This window comes from Acipenser ruthenus, chromosome 3 (genome assembly GCF_902713425.1).
Source record: "Acipenser ruthenus chromosome 3, fAciRut3.2 maternal haplotype, whole genome shotgun sequence".
Taxonomy (NCBI): domain Eukaryota; kingdom Metazoa; phylum Chordata; class Actinopteri; order Acipenseriformes; family Acipenseridae; genus Acipenser; species Acipenser ruthenus.
In genome coordinates this window covers 81,488,373-81,507,280 of record NC_081191.1, presented here as the reverse complement: position 1 = coordinate 81,507,280, position 18,908 = coordinate 81,488,373, and the positions used below count along the sequence as shown (strand labels likewise).

At 37.7% G+C, this 18,908-nt stretch overlaps 1 protein-coding gene across 1 annotated transcript in view; it reads right to left on the bottom strand.

Moving 5' to 3' along the window:
• LOC117394407 (brefeldin A-inhibited guanine nucleotide-exchange protein 1) overlaps positions 1–18,908 on the bottom strand; it is a 74,374-nt gene that overhangs the window by 27,201 nt on the left and 28,265 nt on the right. The window contains exons 2-13 of the mRNA XM_033992645.3: positions 17,500–17,530; positions 15,600–15,756; positions 14,739–14,885; positions 13,581–13,760; positions 11,937–12,213; positions 11,078–11,194; positions 10,458–10,645; positions 10,042–10,175; positions 2,140–2,374; positions 1,438–1,537; positions 1,207–1,346; positions 924–1,032 (exon numbers count right to left, since the gene is read on the bottom strand). Of these exons, the coding sequence (XP_033848536.3) occupies positions 924–1,032; positions 1,207–1,346; positions 1,438–1,537; positions 2,140–2,374; positions 10,042–10,175; positions 10,458–10,645; positions 11,078–11,194; positions 11,937–12,213; positions 13,581–13,760; positions 14,739–14,885; positions 15,600–15,756; positions 17,500–17,530 (1,815 nt within the window). The remainder of the gene's footprint in view (positions 1–923; positions 1,033–1,206; positions 1,347–1,437; positions 1,538–2,139; positions 2,375–10,041; positions 10,176–10,457; positions 10,646–11,077; positions 11,195–11,936; positions 12,214–13,580; positions 13,761–14,738; positions 14,886–15,599; positions 15,757–17,499; positions 17,531–18,908) is intronic.

Below are 18,908 nucleotides of genomic sequence, written 5' to 3'. Positions count from 1 at the left end.
TAGTTAGGGAAAATTACATTTAAGATGTTCATTATATTGTTGCATTACTGTATAAATATGAGAGTATAAATATGTGTGTGGATATACAATGTGTAGCTTCACGTCATCACTTTAAAAGATGCACAAGGAAAGGTACCCTAAAAAGAGATCCTTCAGTAATCTCTTCTGGGAGAGGAAGGCCTACAGAAACAGCAAGACTAGCGCCTGCTAATGCCAGCATGTAATCAGTAGTCGGCTGTGAGGATAAAGGATTACATCCCAATTTCCATTTTTCTCAGAGGGTAACCACTAACCAAACTGATGAGGGTAAGCCCCAGGCATGTTTGATTAAGATAAAAAAAAACTTGCTGTATCTCTGCTTCAGATAACAGCATTTCAGAGCTGTCTCAAAAAACCCATGGGCTCAGATTCTATTAGCACAGAAAATCAAACCTTTGCCTAAAGAACCAAAACGATGAGAATCCTCAGATTGCCCTACATTAATGTAAACAATAGTGCTAGAATGTGGTGACAATCACAAACATCACCCAATAACTTATGTAAATGAGTGTCATGGTGAATAAACATGCGCAAAGGGCTAAAACACAACCTTATGAAGCAACTCCAAGGCCCAGTGATTCTTAAGAGGTTTAAAAATAATAAAAAAGAAACTGTAGGACGAGTGCATAAATAAAATTAACCAATGCATTGTACCTCCTTACAATATGAACCTTCTATCCCAATATGTATCCTAAGCTCCCATACAATATAGGAGCATTGCATTTCATCTAAGCAAGGGGATCCTGATGTGAAGACACAGTTATCCCATGTGGTTCATATATTTGCTCATACATCTCTACAATAATAATTTAAAAGCATAAACATAAATGTATCACTGATTATCACCTCTTTCTTTAAAATCACTGATCACTGACACAACTTACCAAGGCTAGTTTGCGAGTTGGGGTTGACATACTGATCTTTACTCCATTCTACCATGCATTTCAGGATTGAAACCAGGCACTCCAAGCCCTTCTTTCTGAGGCTCAGTTCCTACAGAACAAGAAAAGAAAAAGAAGTTCAGAATGAGTTTTTTTAGAAAAATGAAAAGTTACAAATAATATAGTTGCATACCATTTTTTTTAACACTTTATTGGAGTATGACAACTTAGAAATAATTTGTAATTACAAACACAAAAATCAGTATTAGCAAACATGGTTTTGTACCTGAACAGGAGTCATGCCCAGCTCATGTCCTGCTCGCCCCTGGGCAATTTTTGATAGGTCATTCACTAGCCTTTCAAATATATTAGCAGCATTCAAGTCACAATCATAGTTTACATAAATATCCACCACACCCTGGGCATCTGCAAATACAAAAAAAAAATACTCAGTTACATATGTTTATTGCAGACATACTGCAAGACACAGTTGATGGAGAAATCTAACAAACTGCACCTGCACATATCCGGGTTAAGGTCTGAATAACCATCCATTTATGGTCAAAAGAGCTAGTGGATGTCTCCAGAATGTAGAGGAAGATTTCTTTGAAGAACACCTGGAAAGGAAAATACAGTGTGATACTGCATTGCTTATGAGGCTTTTAATGAAAAACATACAATGATGCATTATGAATGGTACAGGTCAAACAAATATCCACTGGTTGTCTCTCCTCAATAGAACACAGGTACAGTAGCTAGTATTTGATGAACTGTAAGATATGGATTGGCTTTCTTTGTGCATAATGCAGCACACAGGAAGCGGTACCTGCAGTAGTTTCCAGCAAATCAAAACTTTAAAATCTTGATTTATAGATAATATGGGAGATTAATATAATATTTTTTTAAACAAAAGTAGCAACGTTTCTCAACAAATACAGAAATAAATAGTCTGTAGTGCAGAAAAAACAAACATTCAATGAATCTAAATAGTGCCATTGATTAAATCATGACCACAATTATTACATATTTAAAAACGTATACATAAATACTCACTAAAATGAGACTCGCTTGCCCCCTTAGAGGTTTGATTTTCAATTATCAATTGAATTACTTAAACAGTAACACCATTTAGATCAGAATTAATGAATAGATCCAGTGATATTAATCTTATATACCAGGTGTATATATTAAAAAAACAAACAAACAAAAAAATTGGTACCTCAATTTGCATCTTGAGATGTGTCTTGAAGTTTGAAAGCAAAGTGAGGAAAATTGAGAGAGAAAGCTCAAAGACCTCTGGAACGGACGAAACACCGTTTTTTGATAACGCAACACACAGGTACTGTTTTATAGCGTTAATAAACATCTCGTTTGTCCTGAAGATGGGTCCTGCATTTTGTAGTATTGATAGAAGAAGCTGTAGCGAGAGAACCTTTGATCGCAGTTCATGAGATCTACAGGAAAGACATAAAATCATAAATAGTTTAACAGACTGTCACATTTCACAGTGTTAGACAAGCAATTTAGACAGCAATTACTTAAGTGTGTTACCCCCAGAGATTCAGATTGCTAGAGTACTACCTTCAGATGTTATTACAGTGATTTCAAGAGTAGTTAAAGTCAATCATCAGAAACATGTTCAAGTTCCTTAAATTAAAATATATATATTAGGGCTCTGTCAAGCGATTAAAAAAAATAATAATCTTAGTTAATCTTGGTTTTAATTGCTTATTAAATTGATACAATTACTACATCCATCTAATTTAAATTTGTTTTATTACTGATGCTATTATTATTATTATTATTATTATTATTATTATTATTATTATTATTATTAACCTTAATCTTTTAAAATGTATTTATTTATGTATTTGAGACTGAACGAGGTACCCCATGCAAATTCAAATTATATATTTTTGGCATTGGCCCAAATACATAAAGCAAAACCATTTAAACAAATGTATTAACAGGATGTAAGTTTTTTTCTATCAATTCTCCAACTGTGGCCCTTGGGTTTCCCTTTGCCTCCTGAACCATCTGCCTCGCTATGCGTGGGGACAAGATACACTTGTTACCAAGTTTACCACTGTTCCAGTGGTTTTGAACTCCTTAATTATTGCCCTAATAGTGGTAAGTGGTATATTTAGTTTTTTTAGCTATTGTTTTGTACCCATTGCCTGATTTATGAAGGTCAACAACCATTTGTCTCTTTTCATTTGTGAGTTCTTTGCCTTTCCCCATGGTGATGGATGACAAATGGATTTCATATGTGTGTTACCTCATTTTTATACCCCAGTGAAACAGGAAGCCATGGAAGGCCACAATACAGTTCCTTAAGACTCAGATGAACTTGAAGTAGAATGTTAATGCAGATTTAATTTAGTTTGATTTTATTTATAAGAATCTTTAGGGCTGCCAATAATTCTGGCACCTATCTTTTTGTGAAAAAAATGTTATTACTTGTTAATGAAAAACTTTCTCTGAGCAATTGTATTAGAATAAAAGAATATGGTTTTCCCATATATTTTAGCATAAAATATAACTCATTACCTGTGTTGTTTATTTTATATTTTTTGCTCATATTTATCAAGGGTGCCAATAATTTTGGAGGTGACTGTGTGTGAGAGATATATATATATATATATATATATATATATATATATATATATATATATATATATAAAATACACACACACACACACACACACACATACAAAGTCTTATATTATCATGCTTAGCTTGATTCATGGGCTTGCAGCGATCCTGAATTTTAATTTGTTGTTGTATTGTTGTTGTCTGTAGCAGAAGAGCTGCTCGTGTATTCTGAGAAGTGAAGGCACGCAGCAGACTAGATGTACTCGTGTGTGATACAGGAACTCCCTTAACAGTAGACAAGTAAGCATCTTTCTGTCCAATGAGCCGTCAGAATGTTTAAAAAAATAAATAAACCTCCCATTCATTTTTAGTGCTTTGCTCCATTAAGTGGTTCAGTGACTAACTTTCTATTAAACAACAACTGCACTCAGACACTCAATCCAATGTTGCCGCAGCCGGGAATGAAGTATGGTGTGCCGAATTGCGTTAATCGCAGAAGTTAACTTCAATTCATCGACAGCCCTAATTATATATATATATATATATATATATATATATATATATATATATATATATGTATATATATATATATATATATATATATATATATATATATATATATATATAAAATTAGGGCTGTCGATGAATATATATATATATATCATTCTTGTAGTTTACACTTTTTTTTCTCCTAATGTCTTCCTGCAAGTTATGAGTTTGTAGTCTACAGTTTACATTACAAAATGAAGATCCACTTGCTACTCTTTCCTCCATTTTCTACACTGTACTCTTTACATTGAAATAAGAAATAATTACTAGTGTTGCCCCAGTGGGTTGAAGAAAAGTCAAACTGATAAAAACAAACAGGGGTGGTACAGATTACACAAATCTTTCCATTATTGGGACAGAAAACCATAATTAAGAAATATTCCTATTATCTAAAAAGTTTTTTGTTTAGTTAAATATTTTGGAACCCTCTACGAATACTTTAACAGTATTTTAAATGATATAATACTGCCACCCATTAAAAAATCAGAGATCTATATTATTTATTATATTATTATTAGTAGTAGTAGTAGTAGTAGTAGTAGTAGTAGTAGTAGTAGTAGTAGTAGTAGTAGTAGTAGTAGTAATAATAATTGTATATAGGGATATAATATAATAAACAGATCAATAATTTCCTCCAGGGAGGAAACATCTGAGGGATTATTTTCTAGTTTAAGGTTAAATGCTTTGTTCTAAAACAACATGAGTTGTATTAATTGAATACAGTGCACTATATAACTTTTAGTATTCCGATCACCAGCTCTCTTTAAAGTCCTTAATTTTGAGATCATAATCTGCAAACACGTGTGGTATCTGCTTCTTCCCTTGGCTGGAAATCATGTTGATGTTTGAATCGGCAGTCTGAGCAAGGACAGGCAGAGCGAGGACCTTTTCCAAATCCCTCCTAATGGCAACAAGAGGCCTCATTCCAACCTTAGCACCTAACGTCTGGATCCCCTGGACAAAGCAGGCCCACTCGTTCTCCACTCCCAGAATGAACACTGGTAAGTACCTGCTGCACATACCCTTACTAACTCCTTCTCCCCTAAGCTGCATGCTACAAACTTGAAAATCTCCTTTTTCAATGGTCACAAATCTCTGCTTCTCAATGAACTTATAATCAATACCAATCTTGATCTTCTCTGTATAGCTGAAACCTGACATTCTGTAAACATGCACTCTCTGCATCTAGCCACCCCAAAGGGCTATTCCCTCTTTGACAAACCTCGCCTCACTGGCCGAGGCGGGGTGTGGCAGAATGGCTTGCAGTGGTGAGGTGTGGTGACGTCACGGACCAGGAAGTACCAGAAACAAAACAGTGGATGGGTGGGTGAAAGCTGAAACGCTATGGCGTTCAGCTGCTTTTATTAAATCATAAAACAAAAGATTTAAACAAACAACAAAACACAAAACAAAAAGGCGCATTGGCCAAACAAATAGAAACAAATAAGCATGCTGGTTTTAACCCAGCACGATACTTAGTAGTTGTTTATTTATTTATTTTCCTCTCTCTCCGCTCCCCGTACTCTCCGCTGTACACTCTCCCCCGCAGCACGGACAGCTGCAGGTTCTTATACTCTGGCCGAGGGGTTAACTAGCTGTTAATTATCCTATTACCCCTTGGCCACAGTCTGCACGCGTTTAGTAAGGATGCGTGACTGTCAGCTAGTTAAATAATCAGTAGCTGATCAGCCACGCATCCTCACAAGGTTTTTAAAATATAAATACAATAACAAAAGATGCAGCGCTTTTATCTGTGCCGCAAACAAAAATACAAATAATAATAAATAAATATGTAGGGGCAGGACACCCCGCCACACGGGGGCACTGCTGTTATTGCAAATTCTGTGCTCGCTTCCTCAGTTCTTTCAATGCCTGCCTTTTCTTCATTTGAGCATCTCGCCATCAAGCTCCCCTCTCCCATGTCCCTCACCCTTGCTGTTATCTACCGTCCACCTAAGAGCAACTCTGCTTTTATTGCTGAGTTTTCAGAATTCCTCTCCCTCGTCTGCACTTCTACTGACAAAATCCTACTCCTAGGTGACTTCAACATTCATGTTGACTTGCCTTCCTCCCCCCTAGAGACCGACTTCAACACAATTCTAAACTGTCTTGGACTCTCAATCTGTCAATGTCCCCACTTACACCCGAGGACACAACATGGACCTGCTTATCAACAGGGGCCTTGATATCTCCAATCTCTCGGTCTCAGATATCTCTCTCTGACCATTTCTTAATCGCTACTAATATTAATCTCCCTGCTCCTTCCTCCACTACTGATACTGTTATCTCCTTCTGTCCCAAGAATCTGCTGAATCCTCTGAAACTCTCAGAATGTTGTCTTTGCATCCCCTCTAACTGGTACTCTCCTGTCCTCAGTTGATGATGCGGTGACCCTCTACAACACCACCTTTACTCATCATCAACACTGTTTCCCCGCTTACAACCAGAACCGTCAAGAAAGATCGAAACTGCCCATGGTACACCCTCGAACTTCGATTGCTTAAGTCTGCATGCTGCAAGCTTGAGCGCAAGTGGAGGTCGTCTGGACTAACGGTTCACACAGGAGATCAGGACCGACCGTCTTGCGAGCTACAGGCGTGCGCTTGCTGCGGCTAGGGTGAAGTACTTCTCTGAAATCATAGCTATGAGACACGGTAAACCCAATGTTCTCTTTAAGACTATTGACCAAATCCTACATCCAGCCACCGACAGATCCATCTCCCATTCATCCTCCTCTCTTACCTGTCATGATTTCTGCTCTTTCTTTCGGAACAGAATCGGCAACATCTATTCTACGCTCGCCCACCACAAACCCAGTTTACTACTTGACCACCTTGACGCTCCTCCGGTTGCCCCTCCTGCCCTCTCCTCCTGCCCTCCTCTCTCCATTGCTGATGTTTCCGGCTTACTGTTGAAATCAACTACTGCCACATGCCCCCTGGACCCCTGGCCGACTAACCTTGTCCGTCTCTGTGCTTCTGATCTTGCTCCCTCCATTATGCACACTCTCAGCCTGTCCCTGGACTCTGGCTTGGTTCCTGCTGCCCTTAAGCGTGCCTGAGTTACGCCGGTACTCCAAAAACCCTCCCTTGACCCGGCTGACTTATCTAATTTCTGTCCCATCTCCAATCTCCCCTTTCTCTCAAACTCTCAAAAGGGTTGCAGCCAGTCAGCTAATGAAACATCTCATTGACAACAAGCTGCTTGAATCTCTACAGTCTGGTTTCTGGCCGCATCACAGTACTGAAACTGCTCTGCTCTGGATTGTGAATGATCTCCTGCTCAATGCTGATGCTGGTGCTCCCTCTGTGCTCTCCTGTCTCTCCTGGATGTCCACTTACCTATCCGGATGCATGCAGTCTGTTTTCTATGCTGGACGCAGTGGCGTTGCAAACCATGTCACTTGTGGCGTCCCCTAGGGTTCTGTTCTTGGGCCCCTTCTCTTCAATATCTACATGCTTCCCTTGGGTCACCTCATCCGCCAACACAGCCTCATGTTTCACTCCTATGCTGACGACACCCAGCTCTACTTAAAACTCGACCCTGGAAGCCCCTCTGCCATGGTCCGGCTCTCGGCTTGCATTCAAGCCATCGAGGCCTGGATGTCTGCCAATTTCCTTCAGCTGAACACTAGCAAATCTGAACTCATAGTAGGATCTAAAACTCAACTTAAGAATATAATTTATATAGCTGCCCTGAACCTTGGAAACTGTCTGCTGCTGCTTTCCCCCACAGTACAAAGCCTTGGTGTACTTCTTGACAGCAACCTCTCCTTTGATGCCCACATCTCCTCCGTCGTCAAATCTTCCTTCTACTATCTTTGAAACATCTCCAAAGTCCTCCCTACCTTTACCTCCTGCATGCAGAGATACTTTGTCATGCACTTGTCTCCTCTCGACTCGACTACTGCAACTCTCTATATGGTGGTCTCCCGGCACGTACCATAAACCGACTGCACACCCACCTGTTCTCTCTTGCTTTCCATGCTCCAAGTCTGATAACTGCTGTGTTGCTGCTACTATTTCATGTATTATGCACTTTCCACTGTAATTAAAGTAGTATGGATTTCCTTGTTGTTACTGCATCTTGTAAAGCACTTTGTGATGGTGGTCCACTATGAAAGGCGCTATATAAAATAGATTGATTGATTGATTGCCTGCTTGATAACATGAATTTAAAATAGGAAACCAAAGGCCAACAACTTGATGTAATGGGAAACTAGCTTTAACCCATTTAATGTCTACATCTCATCAGCCGACTCTTCTTACTATACCTCAAGCTTGTAATAACTAGTACTGGAACATTTTCAGGTTCAAGTTCAAATACTTCACTGTCAAAGATACAATGTATTAACACAAAAGAACAGACATGAAATAAACAGAATCATATTTGTGTCGAGCTCATCCACTGTGTGGCCCTGTGGCAGGACGCTATAAACTCTGCAGCTATTACTTGCACGTTTGAGCAGTTGCTAGTAATAGTGATGGGGTTTTATCCAAGTACTTCAAACCCTAACTATTTGAGTGTTTCAAAAGCTGCACTGTTTTTCTAGAACCAATGCAGTTGTACTTGCAGCTAGTATTAAGTGAAAAGTACAGTACTGCCTCAAGTTAATATGTTAATGGCAATCCAGAAGGAAAAAAAAAGTGCCTACAAGAAGTTTTTTTGAAGTTTTTAAAAAAGTATGCCTAAATGATAATTGAAGGATACATCATTTCTATACAGAGAACATTATCTCTCTGTCCCATAATGATATCTTCATTTGCACTGGATATTTGGCATTAGTTATTTTTTAATTACATCTTTACCTTTGAGACTGGCTGACCAAAGCTAAGGATGAATTTATGTAATAAGGCCAGTATGAAAGTGAACACTAGTGTGCACTGGTAATTTATTCATACTAAAGCAGTAAATTGAAGTGCAAATATACTGCTGATGTTATTAAACCCGTCAAAAATCTGAGTGAACAAACAGTAATAATGACATAAACCATATTTAAACAGGATAATAACCAAGTCAAGACACTACAATGTATTCCTTCAATTTGCAGAATTCTGGCAAATGTAAATACCTTCATGTAGCTATTGCAAGGCATCCACCGAAGACAATAAACCTGGTTCACTGTAGCTACCCTTTCATTTCATTCAAGTAAAACATATTACCAAGGCTTAGATATACATTACAATTACACATAATAGGAATAATGAATAATGTGATTCTTGTTATTTAATATAAGGAATGACCTAACATTAACAATAAACAGCAATGCCAGAAATCCGGGTAGTAGAACTTCAGTATTCTAAGTGAAGTGGTTTTATTTTGTTATGTTTGCAGTACTGAGAAATGATACAGCAATTATTTTGCAGTCTCTGGGTTAAGACTGTTTTAGTGCAGTTGTGTACAGAGGTAAATACTGATTGCAATTATTAAAAATAGGAAATGTTGCAGATAACATCTCATGCTAAGGAAACATCCCTTCCAATCGCAAACCATTTTTATCCAAAGAAAAAGATGTACTGGTTAAAGTGACGCATTAAAGTTTATTTTTTTGAATAAATGTGCATACATAATCCCTTTGAATACACAATTGGTCATAGCACCACATACATAAACTGGATCTTGCTAATGCTAATCATTTTTGCTCAAGCACTTCAAATTTATTTTTCTAAGTAATGTCATTTTAAGAATAGACTATAAAACAGCACATATTGTCAAGTAAGCAGAGCTTAAATAATAGATTAAAGACACTGAGAAGAACAGAAAATTATGTTTGAACATCTTACTTTAGACAATTTTGAGGATGAATAAATAACATTGGAAAACAAGTAAAAGTGCTCAAATGAACTGAGCTGACTTCAACTAATGTATATAGCCAACCACATTAGGGCTGCTAAAAGCATATGGTTTGTTTATTTTATTAAATTAAATTAAATAACTAAAACACAACAAATGAGCCTAAGAACAATACGGGACTCACTTTGGATCTGGAGGTCCGTCTGAGAGCGGTTTCATAGAAAGTTTGCACAGGGACCTAAAGACTAAAAAGGCATCTTTCTGTAGAATGTGGGAGAACTTGGCACCAGGAGACGGTCCTGTTGTAACTCCAGATTCCTAAGGAGGAAAAGAGAACTTAGAAAAAGCCCTTTTGCAAAACTAAGGCATTTAACACCACTTGTCCGGATAACGAAAAATATATCTCTGTGTATCTTGCTAATCTTTACTAGCAAAAAGAAAAGGCTTTCTGGTACTGACACTTCACACTTCTCATCATAACGCTAACAAAACCCAACTAAAAAAAAACGATGGTGAAAATATTATTATTGCTTCTTATAATAAAACACTGTCTTAACGTGTATTTAAATGACTCTTGAGGATTTAGAATGATAAGTGCACCTGAGTGTCATTCGAAGAAACAGACAGTCTGTCATCGGGGAGGGACGGAGTGTAGCTTGCCGAGATGGGAGTTCCAGGGATTCCATTTGCATGGACATTCTCATTGTCATTGCCTAATCCAGTTTCATCCTCCAGCATTCCAGTGGTGCTCTCCACAATTCCGTTCCCACCAGGACTTTCTCCAGAATCTACACGCAGAAAACCTCATTAAAGTTCAAACTGTAAAATACTGGCGCCTTGACTAACCAGGCTAAAGTAGTTTTACAGACCAACCACAGTTCAAGATAAATATTACACCTGCTCAACTGAACACACAAACTGAAACAAAGACTAAAGAGAAAGCAGAGCTCATGCTGACTTTCTTTAATGCAAAGGAACCTAAAATGAATACAAACAAAAAATAACGAACAATAGAAGAAATATATACGGAAATACTGAAGTAAATGCATTTTTAATGCAAAGTGTTTTTATGTTACGTTAGATCTCACATAGATTAGTCCACATCTGTTCAGCTATCCGTTAAAAATGTACTTTAACACTTCCCCTGGAGTTCCACAATCACAGGTAATTAAAGAACGTTATTCTTTTCTAGAAATAAACATATGGCAACCGGCAACTACCTCCTACGACAGTTTTTACTACTTCCTGCAGAATCCTCTGTACAATTTCTTGTGCCTTTTCTTCATAATTTGGAGTGTCGCTCCCATCAATGTCGCCTCCATCCTGTTTAGACAAACCTTAAAAAAAGGAAGGAAAATTATCTATGATCCAGTTTAGGAGACAAAAGACTTTCCAGCTTCAAAAGGAACATGCTGTTCAATATGAAACAAAGATAAAAGCACTTATCTGTGAGGCAATGCACTCTCTTAGAAAGAAATACTACCATAACTTACATTACATGGACGGTTGCTATGGTTCAACTGACTTAGATGGTGTACTGTAGGAGCAATATCCTGTATATGGGAAAGCAACATGATCTGTATACAGCATGTAAGGACTAACCACATATATGATACATCTACTATAATGTGTCTTTAATATTTGTACAGTAAACACACACGCACAGTGTATTATCTGGAAACAAAAACTTATACAAATAGTAGGAAAAAGTAGCAATAGTAGGAAAAAGGTAACTGTCAGAGTCACTCGCCATGGTGTTTAAATACTTCAGCTGTGCAAAAACTTTTTTTTTTTTTTTTCCCCTGTAATAAACACTTAACTTCCATTAACGTAGTGTTAACCTGAAACCACTAAAGATAAGCATTGCTACTGTATGTAACAAGGGCTTGTATTGTTAACACTGGGTTATACTGCAACTGCCTCCAGCCTGAATTGAATCTTCCAAAGCGAGAGAGAGAGAGAGAGTGAGCAAGAGAGAGAAAGAGCGAGCGAGACAGAGCGAGCGAGACAGAGCGAGCGAGAGAGAGAGAGCGAGCGAGAGCAAGCGAGCGAGCGAGAGAGAGAGGATCAATTTGTTACCCTCTGCTGCTGCTGTAGCCTGATCAGCCTCAGTTTGCTCATTTTCTGCACTGCAGAACTCAGATCCGTTTTCTGGCTCAGTGTCTTCGTGGACGCTCTTCTCCGCCTCATTAGCGGGGAGCTCCGGCTCTCCTACAGGTTCCTGAGGTAGCTGCTTCACTGGCTGCTCCTTCAGCTGTCTGAGCTGCGGGGAGTCAGGCTCATGCTGGCTAACTGGGGACTGCTGCAGATGATGTTGCCTGTGTCTCTCCTTCTCCATTTGCTTGGCCTCTTGGAGCTGGATATATACACAGTCAAGCAAAAAATGCAAAACAAGATAATACATGAGAGGAGTACAGGAAAAGTCCTCCTGATTCATCAGCCACCAACTAAAAACCATGATAAAATGCATCAAGCTTTGTAGGCAAGATAATAGAAAAAAGAACAAATCTTTGGGGCTGTTACACAGGTACAGGCCAGTCACAAACAACAATACTCAGTCCTGCTGGAATTATGTAATTGATAGTAATGTTATTTTTGTTTCCCCCGATAGTTAAAACCACTGAAATTAAGACAGGAACCCAACAACCCCAACACCCACAGTTTTCCAATCCCAACATAATCACAGAATTACATTATACCATAGCAAACAAGCACAAGTTCCAGGTTTAAAACACAACAAATATGTCTGGGAAACACAAAGACACATAACTGTTCTACTGAAATAATTAAGTCACAATGGATTAACTGTTTTCCCAGCACTGTTCCTCAGCAGCTATATATTTAATAGACAAATGCAGTTTGCATATCAAATGGTTAACCACAAGCTACAGCTTTAAATTCAAGAATGGAACATTTATTTTCTTGTCATTTTATATTTGATAGTTAGGAGATCTATTCAATGTGGAGATGATACACTTGTTTTGTGCTACAGAGCAATGGGGCTCCATTGTGGGGCCCTTGTCTCTCGTTTCAACAGTTGATTTGAAGGATTACAAAATAGATTTCCTAGATGTACTAACTCATTAATTGATGTCCCCATGTTACCCACCTTAGTAATAGCACTTACAATTCTAGCATGATAATGCAAAACTTCAAGAAAACATACTGTATTGTACACATGAACTGTAATTTCAATGTTCTACATTAGTGGCCGCGGTCATTACTACATTGTGCATTTATAGATAAACAAAAAAAAACACAGCTTTTCCAGGTCTCCTCACTGAATACAGGATTTCAAAAACCTTCTGCATTAATATTCAAAACATACCGTAACAATCTAGGATCTGTAAATAAGCAAACATAAGAAAAGCAACAACAAGCAGCAAAACACTTTTTAAAACAAGTCTTCCTTGTCATAACTTCTACCAATGCAAACGCAAGCCAATTCAAACTCAACTACAAGATATCTGTTCAAGCATTTCGAGACAGCTCTTTACATTTAGCTGTCTTTTTTTCTTGATGTCAATAAATCTTGTGATTAGTAAGATACATTGTGAGGAAAAGGGGCGTTATTTAAAATTATATATATATATATATATATATATATATATATATATATATATATATATATATATATATATATATATATATATAATTAAAATAAAATTAGAAAGCAATTTTTCACCAGTATTTAAAACATGATTTCAGAAAAAAGTTACTTACTGCCTGGTTTTCCATTCGTGCAAATATGACATTCAGCATCTGGGTAAGAGTAGCCTTGGCTGTTGTTTGATTGATAAGATTCTTGCTGGCCAAGTAGATATTGTAGCATGTTCTTACAGCCTGCAAAACTGTTCCCTCATGAATTTCTATCTGCTGAGAAGTTACTGCTGTAAGCAAAGCCTAGGAAGTAGAGCAAAAAACAACTGAAAACGATGTACACTAAAAATGTTTATTTTTGCTGGAAAAGTTCCTAGTGTATAATAAAATAATAGTACCTGCATTTCTGTCCTAAATAATCAAATAATACTATTTTGCAAGGGCATATACTGCCATATACATGCTGTTTAGAAAGTACAACCCTTATTAGGAAGTCTCCTTGTAATCTGAACAGTGATCCAGACTTTATAATCCTACATTTTGCAATCGAAATTAAAAAAAAAAACGGATTTCGTAATCATAATTATTTGTAATCTCTGTCTGAGGACATTGGTCCTGTTCAAAAAATGCTAAGGACTGTTTGAAGAGCGTGTATAAGCATGCTTTTCAGTTTAACAGTTTACTGCAAGCTTGTCATTTACTGCAAGCTTGATTGACATAAAAGGCCACCATTTGTCTTGAGCTGGATAACTTTGTTGGAGAACATGCAAGAGCAGGTAGCTTTAAATCACGGTGTATTTCCCTTTGAATTTTTCAGTGTTTGCAAACATTTTCACTGGTTCTGTTGTGTGATATTGAGTTATTTAAAAAAAAATTCTCAATATCAGAGCAGCATAACCCCAAACCTCTTCGAATCATTGCAAACACCAAGGCAAATATAAAAAAACAAAACAAAACAGAAGGCAGCTTTTTCTAAGTGACAAACAGCACCTCAGCCCTCGTGGCACCCTTCAATTCGGCTAGGTGTGCTTGTCTGGGAATGAGTGCGGGCAACACAAGTTCAGCAATGTTGCATTATGTAGAAAACAGTTTCAGCTAAGCTAAAAACAACCGAGATGGTCTGCAGCATTATACTGCAAGACAGTTCAGAACAAACATATCAAGCTCTATTTAGAAAGCTGAGAGCAACCGTCGGACCCCATTCTCAACACAATAACCATGTCCACCCCTGTGGTGAAAAGATCTCAATCCTGTTGTCATACCCAGTGAAAGGAAGCAAACCTTTATAATCTGCAGCTGAACACCTTCATCGGTCTGCGGACCTTGAAAACAGCCACATATGGTCTCGATTATTCTGTCAATTAATTTCTTTCCAGGTGCTGTGCTATCTGGGGCGCTTCCAGTGAGATGTCCATAAGCAATTAGTTTCTAAAAGACGGAAAGAGCAAAATGTTTATTCGAGAAACACACACACAGGATATTTACCAAAGCTTACCAAGATACAGAGCATACAATTCATATTGAAACAAGGTTTTGTTTTTTACAATATATTTATTACTTACTGTTTATCTCTCGTGCAGTCTGTCTTACCATTCAACTTTGTTTAAAAATACAACTGTCTTTGGAGGATATTTACTGCAGCCAGATGTTTGCTAAAAAATATACTGAAGACTTACTATAAAACTGTTTTTAAAAAAAGCCAAACTTTAAACATATATGGGCCCACAATGTTGAAGTATAAGGATTCCTCTCCTTAGTAAATACAGCCTAGAGAAAACTTCAAGCACAAGGGAGCTTACATGGAACCTATACAACTAACAGTTTTTTTAATTAATGTATTTTTTAAAATTTTATTTCAACCACTTTGTTAGCTATAGTAAGCATTACTATTTTTCCTTTTTTTCTAAAAAAATGGTACCCTCAAGTACGTGTGAGCATGGAGAATAAAATGTAGCAAATTATTACACACATTTGTCCCTATTGAGCAAAGCTTTATTTTGCATGTTTTCAAATCAATGCAGATAATGGTTAACAGCTTCATTTAGATTTTATAATCCAAACAGCAGGAATTCTTGTAAAAACAAATGGGGGGGGGGGGGGGGTACATTCAAGTTCTTCTGCCAGTTGTTAATGAGTACTGACCTGTAAACAGTCTAGAGATGTGCTGACTATCCGGGGGCATTTGGACTGACATGCTAACTCAAAAGGCAAGAAGTACTTGTCTGCTTCAATAAAAGTTGCCTTTGATTTGAGTGGCGGCAGAGTGCCCGAGCTAGTCTTGGAATCTCCAGGGGGAGGACTAAATAAAGAAGAGAAAAAGTTTGGATTAGCAAGAGTGGATTAAACTAGCATCAACTTTCAACAGACAATGTCATCTTTCTTTTTATCTTCATATTTTCATGCTTTTGGTGCAACATTGTATCCTTTTCAAATTAACATTTTATCCTCTTTAAAATTGTTTTTTATTTTTCTTGTCTGATCATTCGCTTGGTTGGTTGCACAAACGTATCAACCTTCATCTGAACATTTGAGTGTGTGGAAGCATGGTGGGCAATTCACTAACACAGAGATAGAACTTGTTTTGTAACGCCACTCAGGCGCACTGATTTATTTTTACTTGCAGAGGGCGCTGTTGTCCGTGGCCTGAATACTGGCAACAGTAAACAGGACCACAAGGTTACCAATACTGGTATACAGTCCAGTGCACATACAAGTGCTCAAAAATAATAATGAAGAAAAAAGCGAAAAAAAAAGGGAAAATAAAACACAGTAAATAAAACTACAAAATAAAGGTGCTGCACTCGGCAGCGTTACCCCTCGACCGTCGCTATCCGCACGGCCCGGGTCTCCGTCCTATGCTCACCCATTCCCTCAACCTGCTCGTACAATTCGGGGTTCTGCCCCGCTCCTAAAAAATCCTTTTCTTTCTCTAATTAATTATTTGTTGTGCTCGTTCTTCTCCGGCCGTGCTCGGTCCGGCAGCAGCGCTTCCGCCAGCTGGCTCGTTTCATCTTAGAGGGGCAGGCTGAGGGAACACCAGAGCGTTATCTTATAGGGTGAGTAATCCCCCCAAGGCCCGCCTCACAGCCACTCAGAGAGAAGGAAAGCCAACACACCCTCTTCCCCACCTCTCCGTGTCACTGCCATGACTGACAGGAGGATCTACGAGGCTGCTGCCCCCTTCCTGCAGTCCCCCGAATGCGCCAGACAGTCAGCACAGACCTCCCCTGTTAGAGTCTAACGCAGTGAAGGGTGATGGAATGGTAGACACAACATCACTTACTGTCTCCAAAGTGGCACTTATGTTGACCTTAAACATAATACTCTAGTAATTAATAGGTCAAATCATTTTGAAAACGCTAGTACGGATCTTACTGTATTTGCATTTTTTTGGTTCAGATGATGGGTAATAACACTTTTTGAACAGGCCTGCTGTATCTACAGTACTGTAACTAATAAAAACATTTACCCAGCACAGCCAAACTAAGATGCAAGGATTCAACAGCAACAGAAGGGATATCAAAACAATTTGAACTGGGACAGTAAGCCCCATTTAGGATTTCTGGCTGGCAGAATTTGGTCAACCCAAACTATTTAGACGGATTATTGTAATCCAAACAGATTACTGTAGTACAATACCCATATCCAAAAAGGAAGCAGGTGTCAAGACACAAATATGCAACCTGTGGCAACCAAGACTTGATATTGGATCAGTATGAGCTTGATCTGAACAGCCTGGATTCGTTAGTATATGGTATACAGAATTTAATCAGATCTTGACTAACTTGGGCTTGGAATGGGTGCATAAAAATATAACCATAAACAAGAATTCCCTCAATGAATGAAACAAACATTGTTGACTTGAAGTACTACTTAATATCAAGACATTACAATAAAAAAAGACATCTCTTAGCTGTTTTTCAGCTGGGAGAGATTGGAACCAAAAGCAAATGAAGACACATACAGTACTAACAAAACAGGAACTCACAATAGTTTACAAGACAAAGCTAAAATTATAAAAGCAGAAAAAAGCAGAGCTTACCTTAAAGTTTCTGTTTCTGCTTTAATTTCCTCTGTGAAAAAAAGAGACAGGCCATTACAAACAGCAAAAACAGCATTTATTTAATAACAGCTAACATATACTGTACTATAAAGCTTTTCAATAGATTACCACAGAGCAGGTTTCATTTTAACATACAGATGACTGTATAAAGACAATTCAACTTTTTTTTTTTTTTTTTTTTTTTTTTTAACAGCATGCTGTAGGCTTGGCTTCAAAGTTAAAAAACTACATAAAATTCCATAAAATAGTATTGAAAGTGTTGGGCATTTGAGCATTGGTGATATCTAATCAAGTCCCACACTGCTAAGCTTCCATCTGGAGCTGTCACTAGATCTGGGTCTGTCATTCCTTGAGACAGGTGGTCCATTAAATATTCAACCAATCAAACATCTGCATATAAAACGCTGTATGCTCCATACTAGGTTTTACAAATAACTGTACTGTACTTCATTTTTGTTCAATAGACATCAGCTGGAATGTATTTAGATTAAAAATACTATAAAATTGGAGTTTTTGTGAACAAAAACAAAACATCCCCGGGGTATCAGCTAAGGCAGAGGTGTCAAACTCCAGTCCTTGAGTGCCACAGGTCTTCTGGTTTCATTCCAACTTAAGCTCTCAATTAACATAATTGATATAATTATTTGTTGAATTTGACATATTTAATATTTTTCAAGGTCTTTTACACTTGATGGTTTTAAAAATGCACTTGATTCAAGGTACGCTACCTATGAAACATTTTGAGGCCTGAAGAGAAGCGTTAAATGTGTCCAGTTAATCAAATAATTAGACCAATTAAGTAATTCAGAGCTTGGGTGGAACAAAAACCAGAAGACACTGCAGCCCTCCAGGAACTGAGTTTGACACCCCTGAGCTAAGGGGAATGACCGAATGGAAAAATAAAATCTGTATTTGATATGTTATGTCTTCATTAGTAATTCTATATTATGCTCCCGAGTATAACAACGTAATTCTGAATCCAGCAGACACAGTTTTCAATGTAAGTGTTCCATAAAGAGATCTGCATTTCCATTTCTTAAAAAAACAGCTGTAGGGCAATACTCAGAAATAATACACCTTATTTCTCCTTCTCATAAGATGAGAATGGTTTATTATTCATAAGGACCTGAGTCCATATCATATATCTCAGAGGGACTATCTGCTTCCAATTAAAATGGCGAGCAACAAGGCAACCGCACTTTAAAAAAAACACATTCTAATAATGAATACATAAATAAACGTATTAAAAGCTGGAATGTTCCCTGCAATATATATTTGTTTTAGAATGTGGCCTCTGCTGCACACACACACAATCCCAACCACTTTTCCATAACATACAAAAGGAAAATAAACCTCGAGAAACAACTGTGCCACAGTATGGTACATGT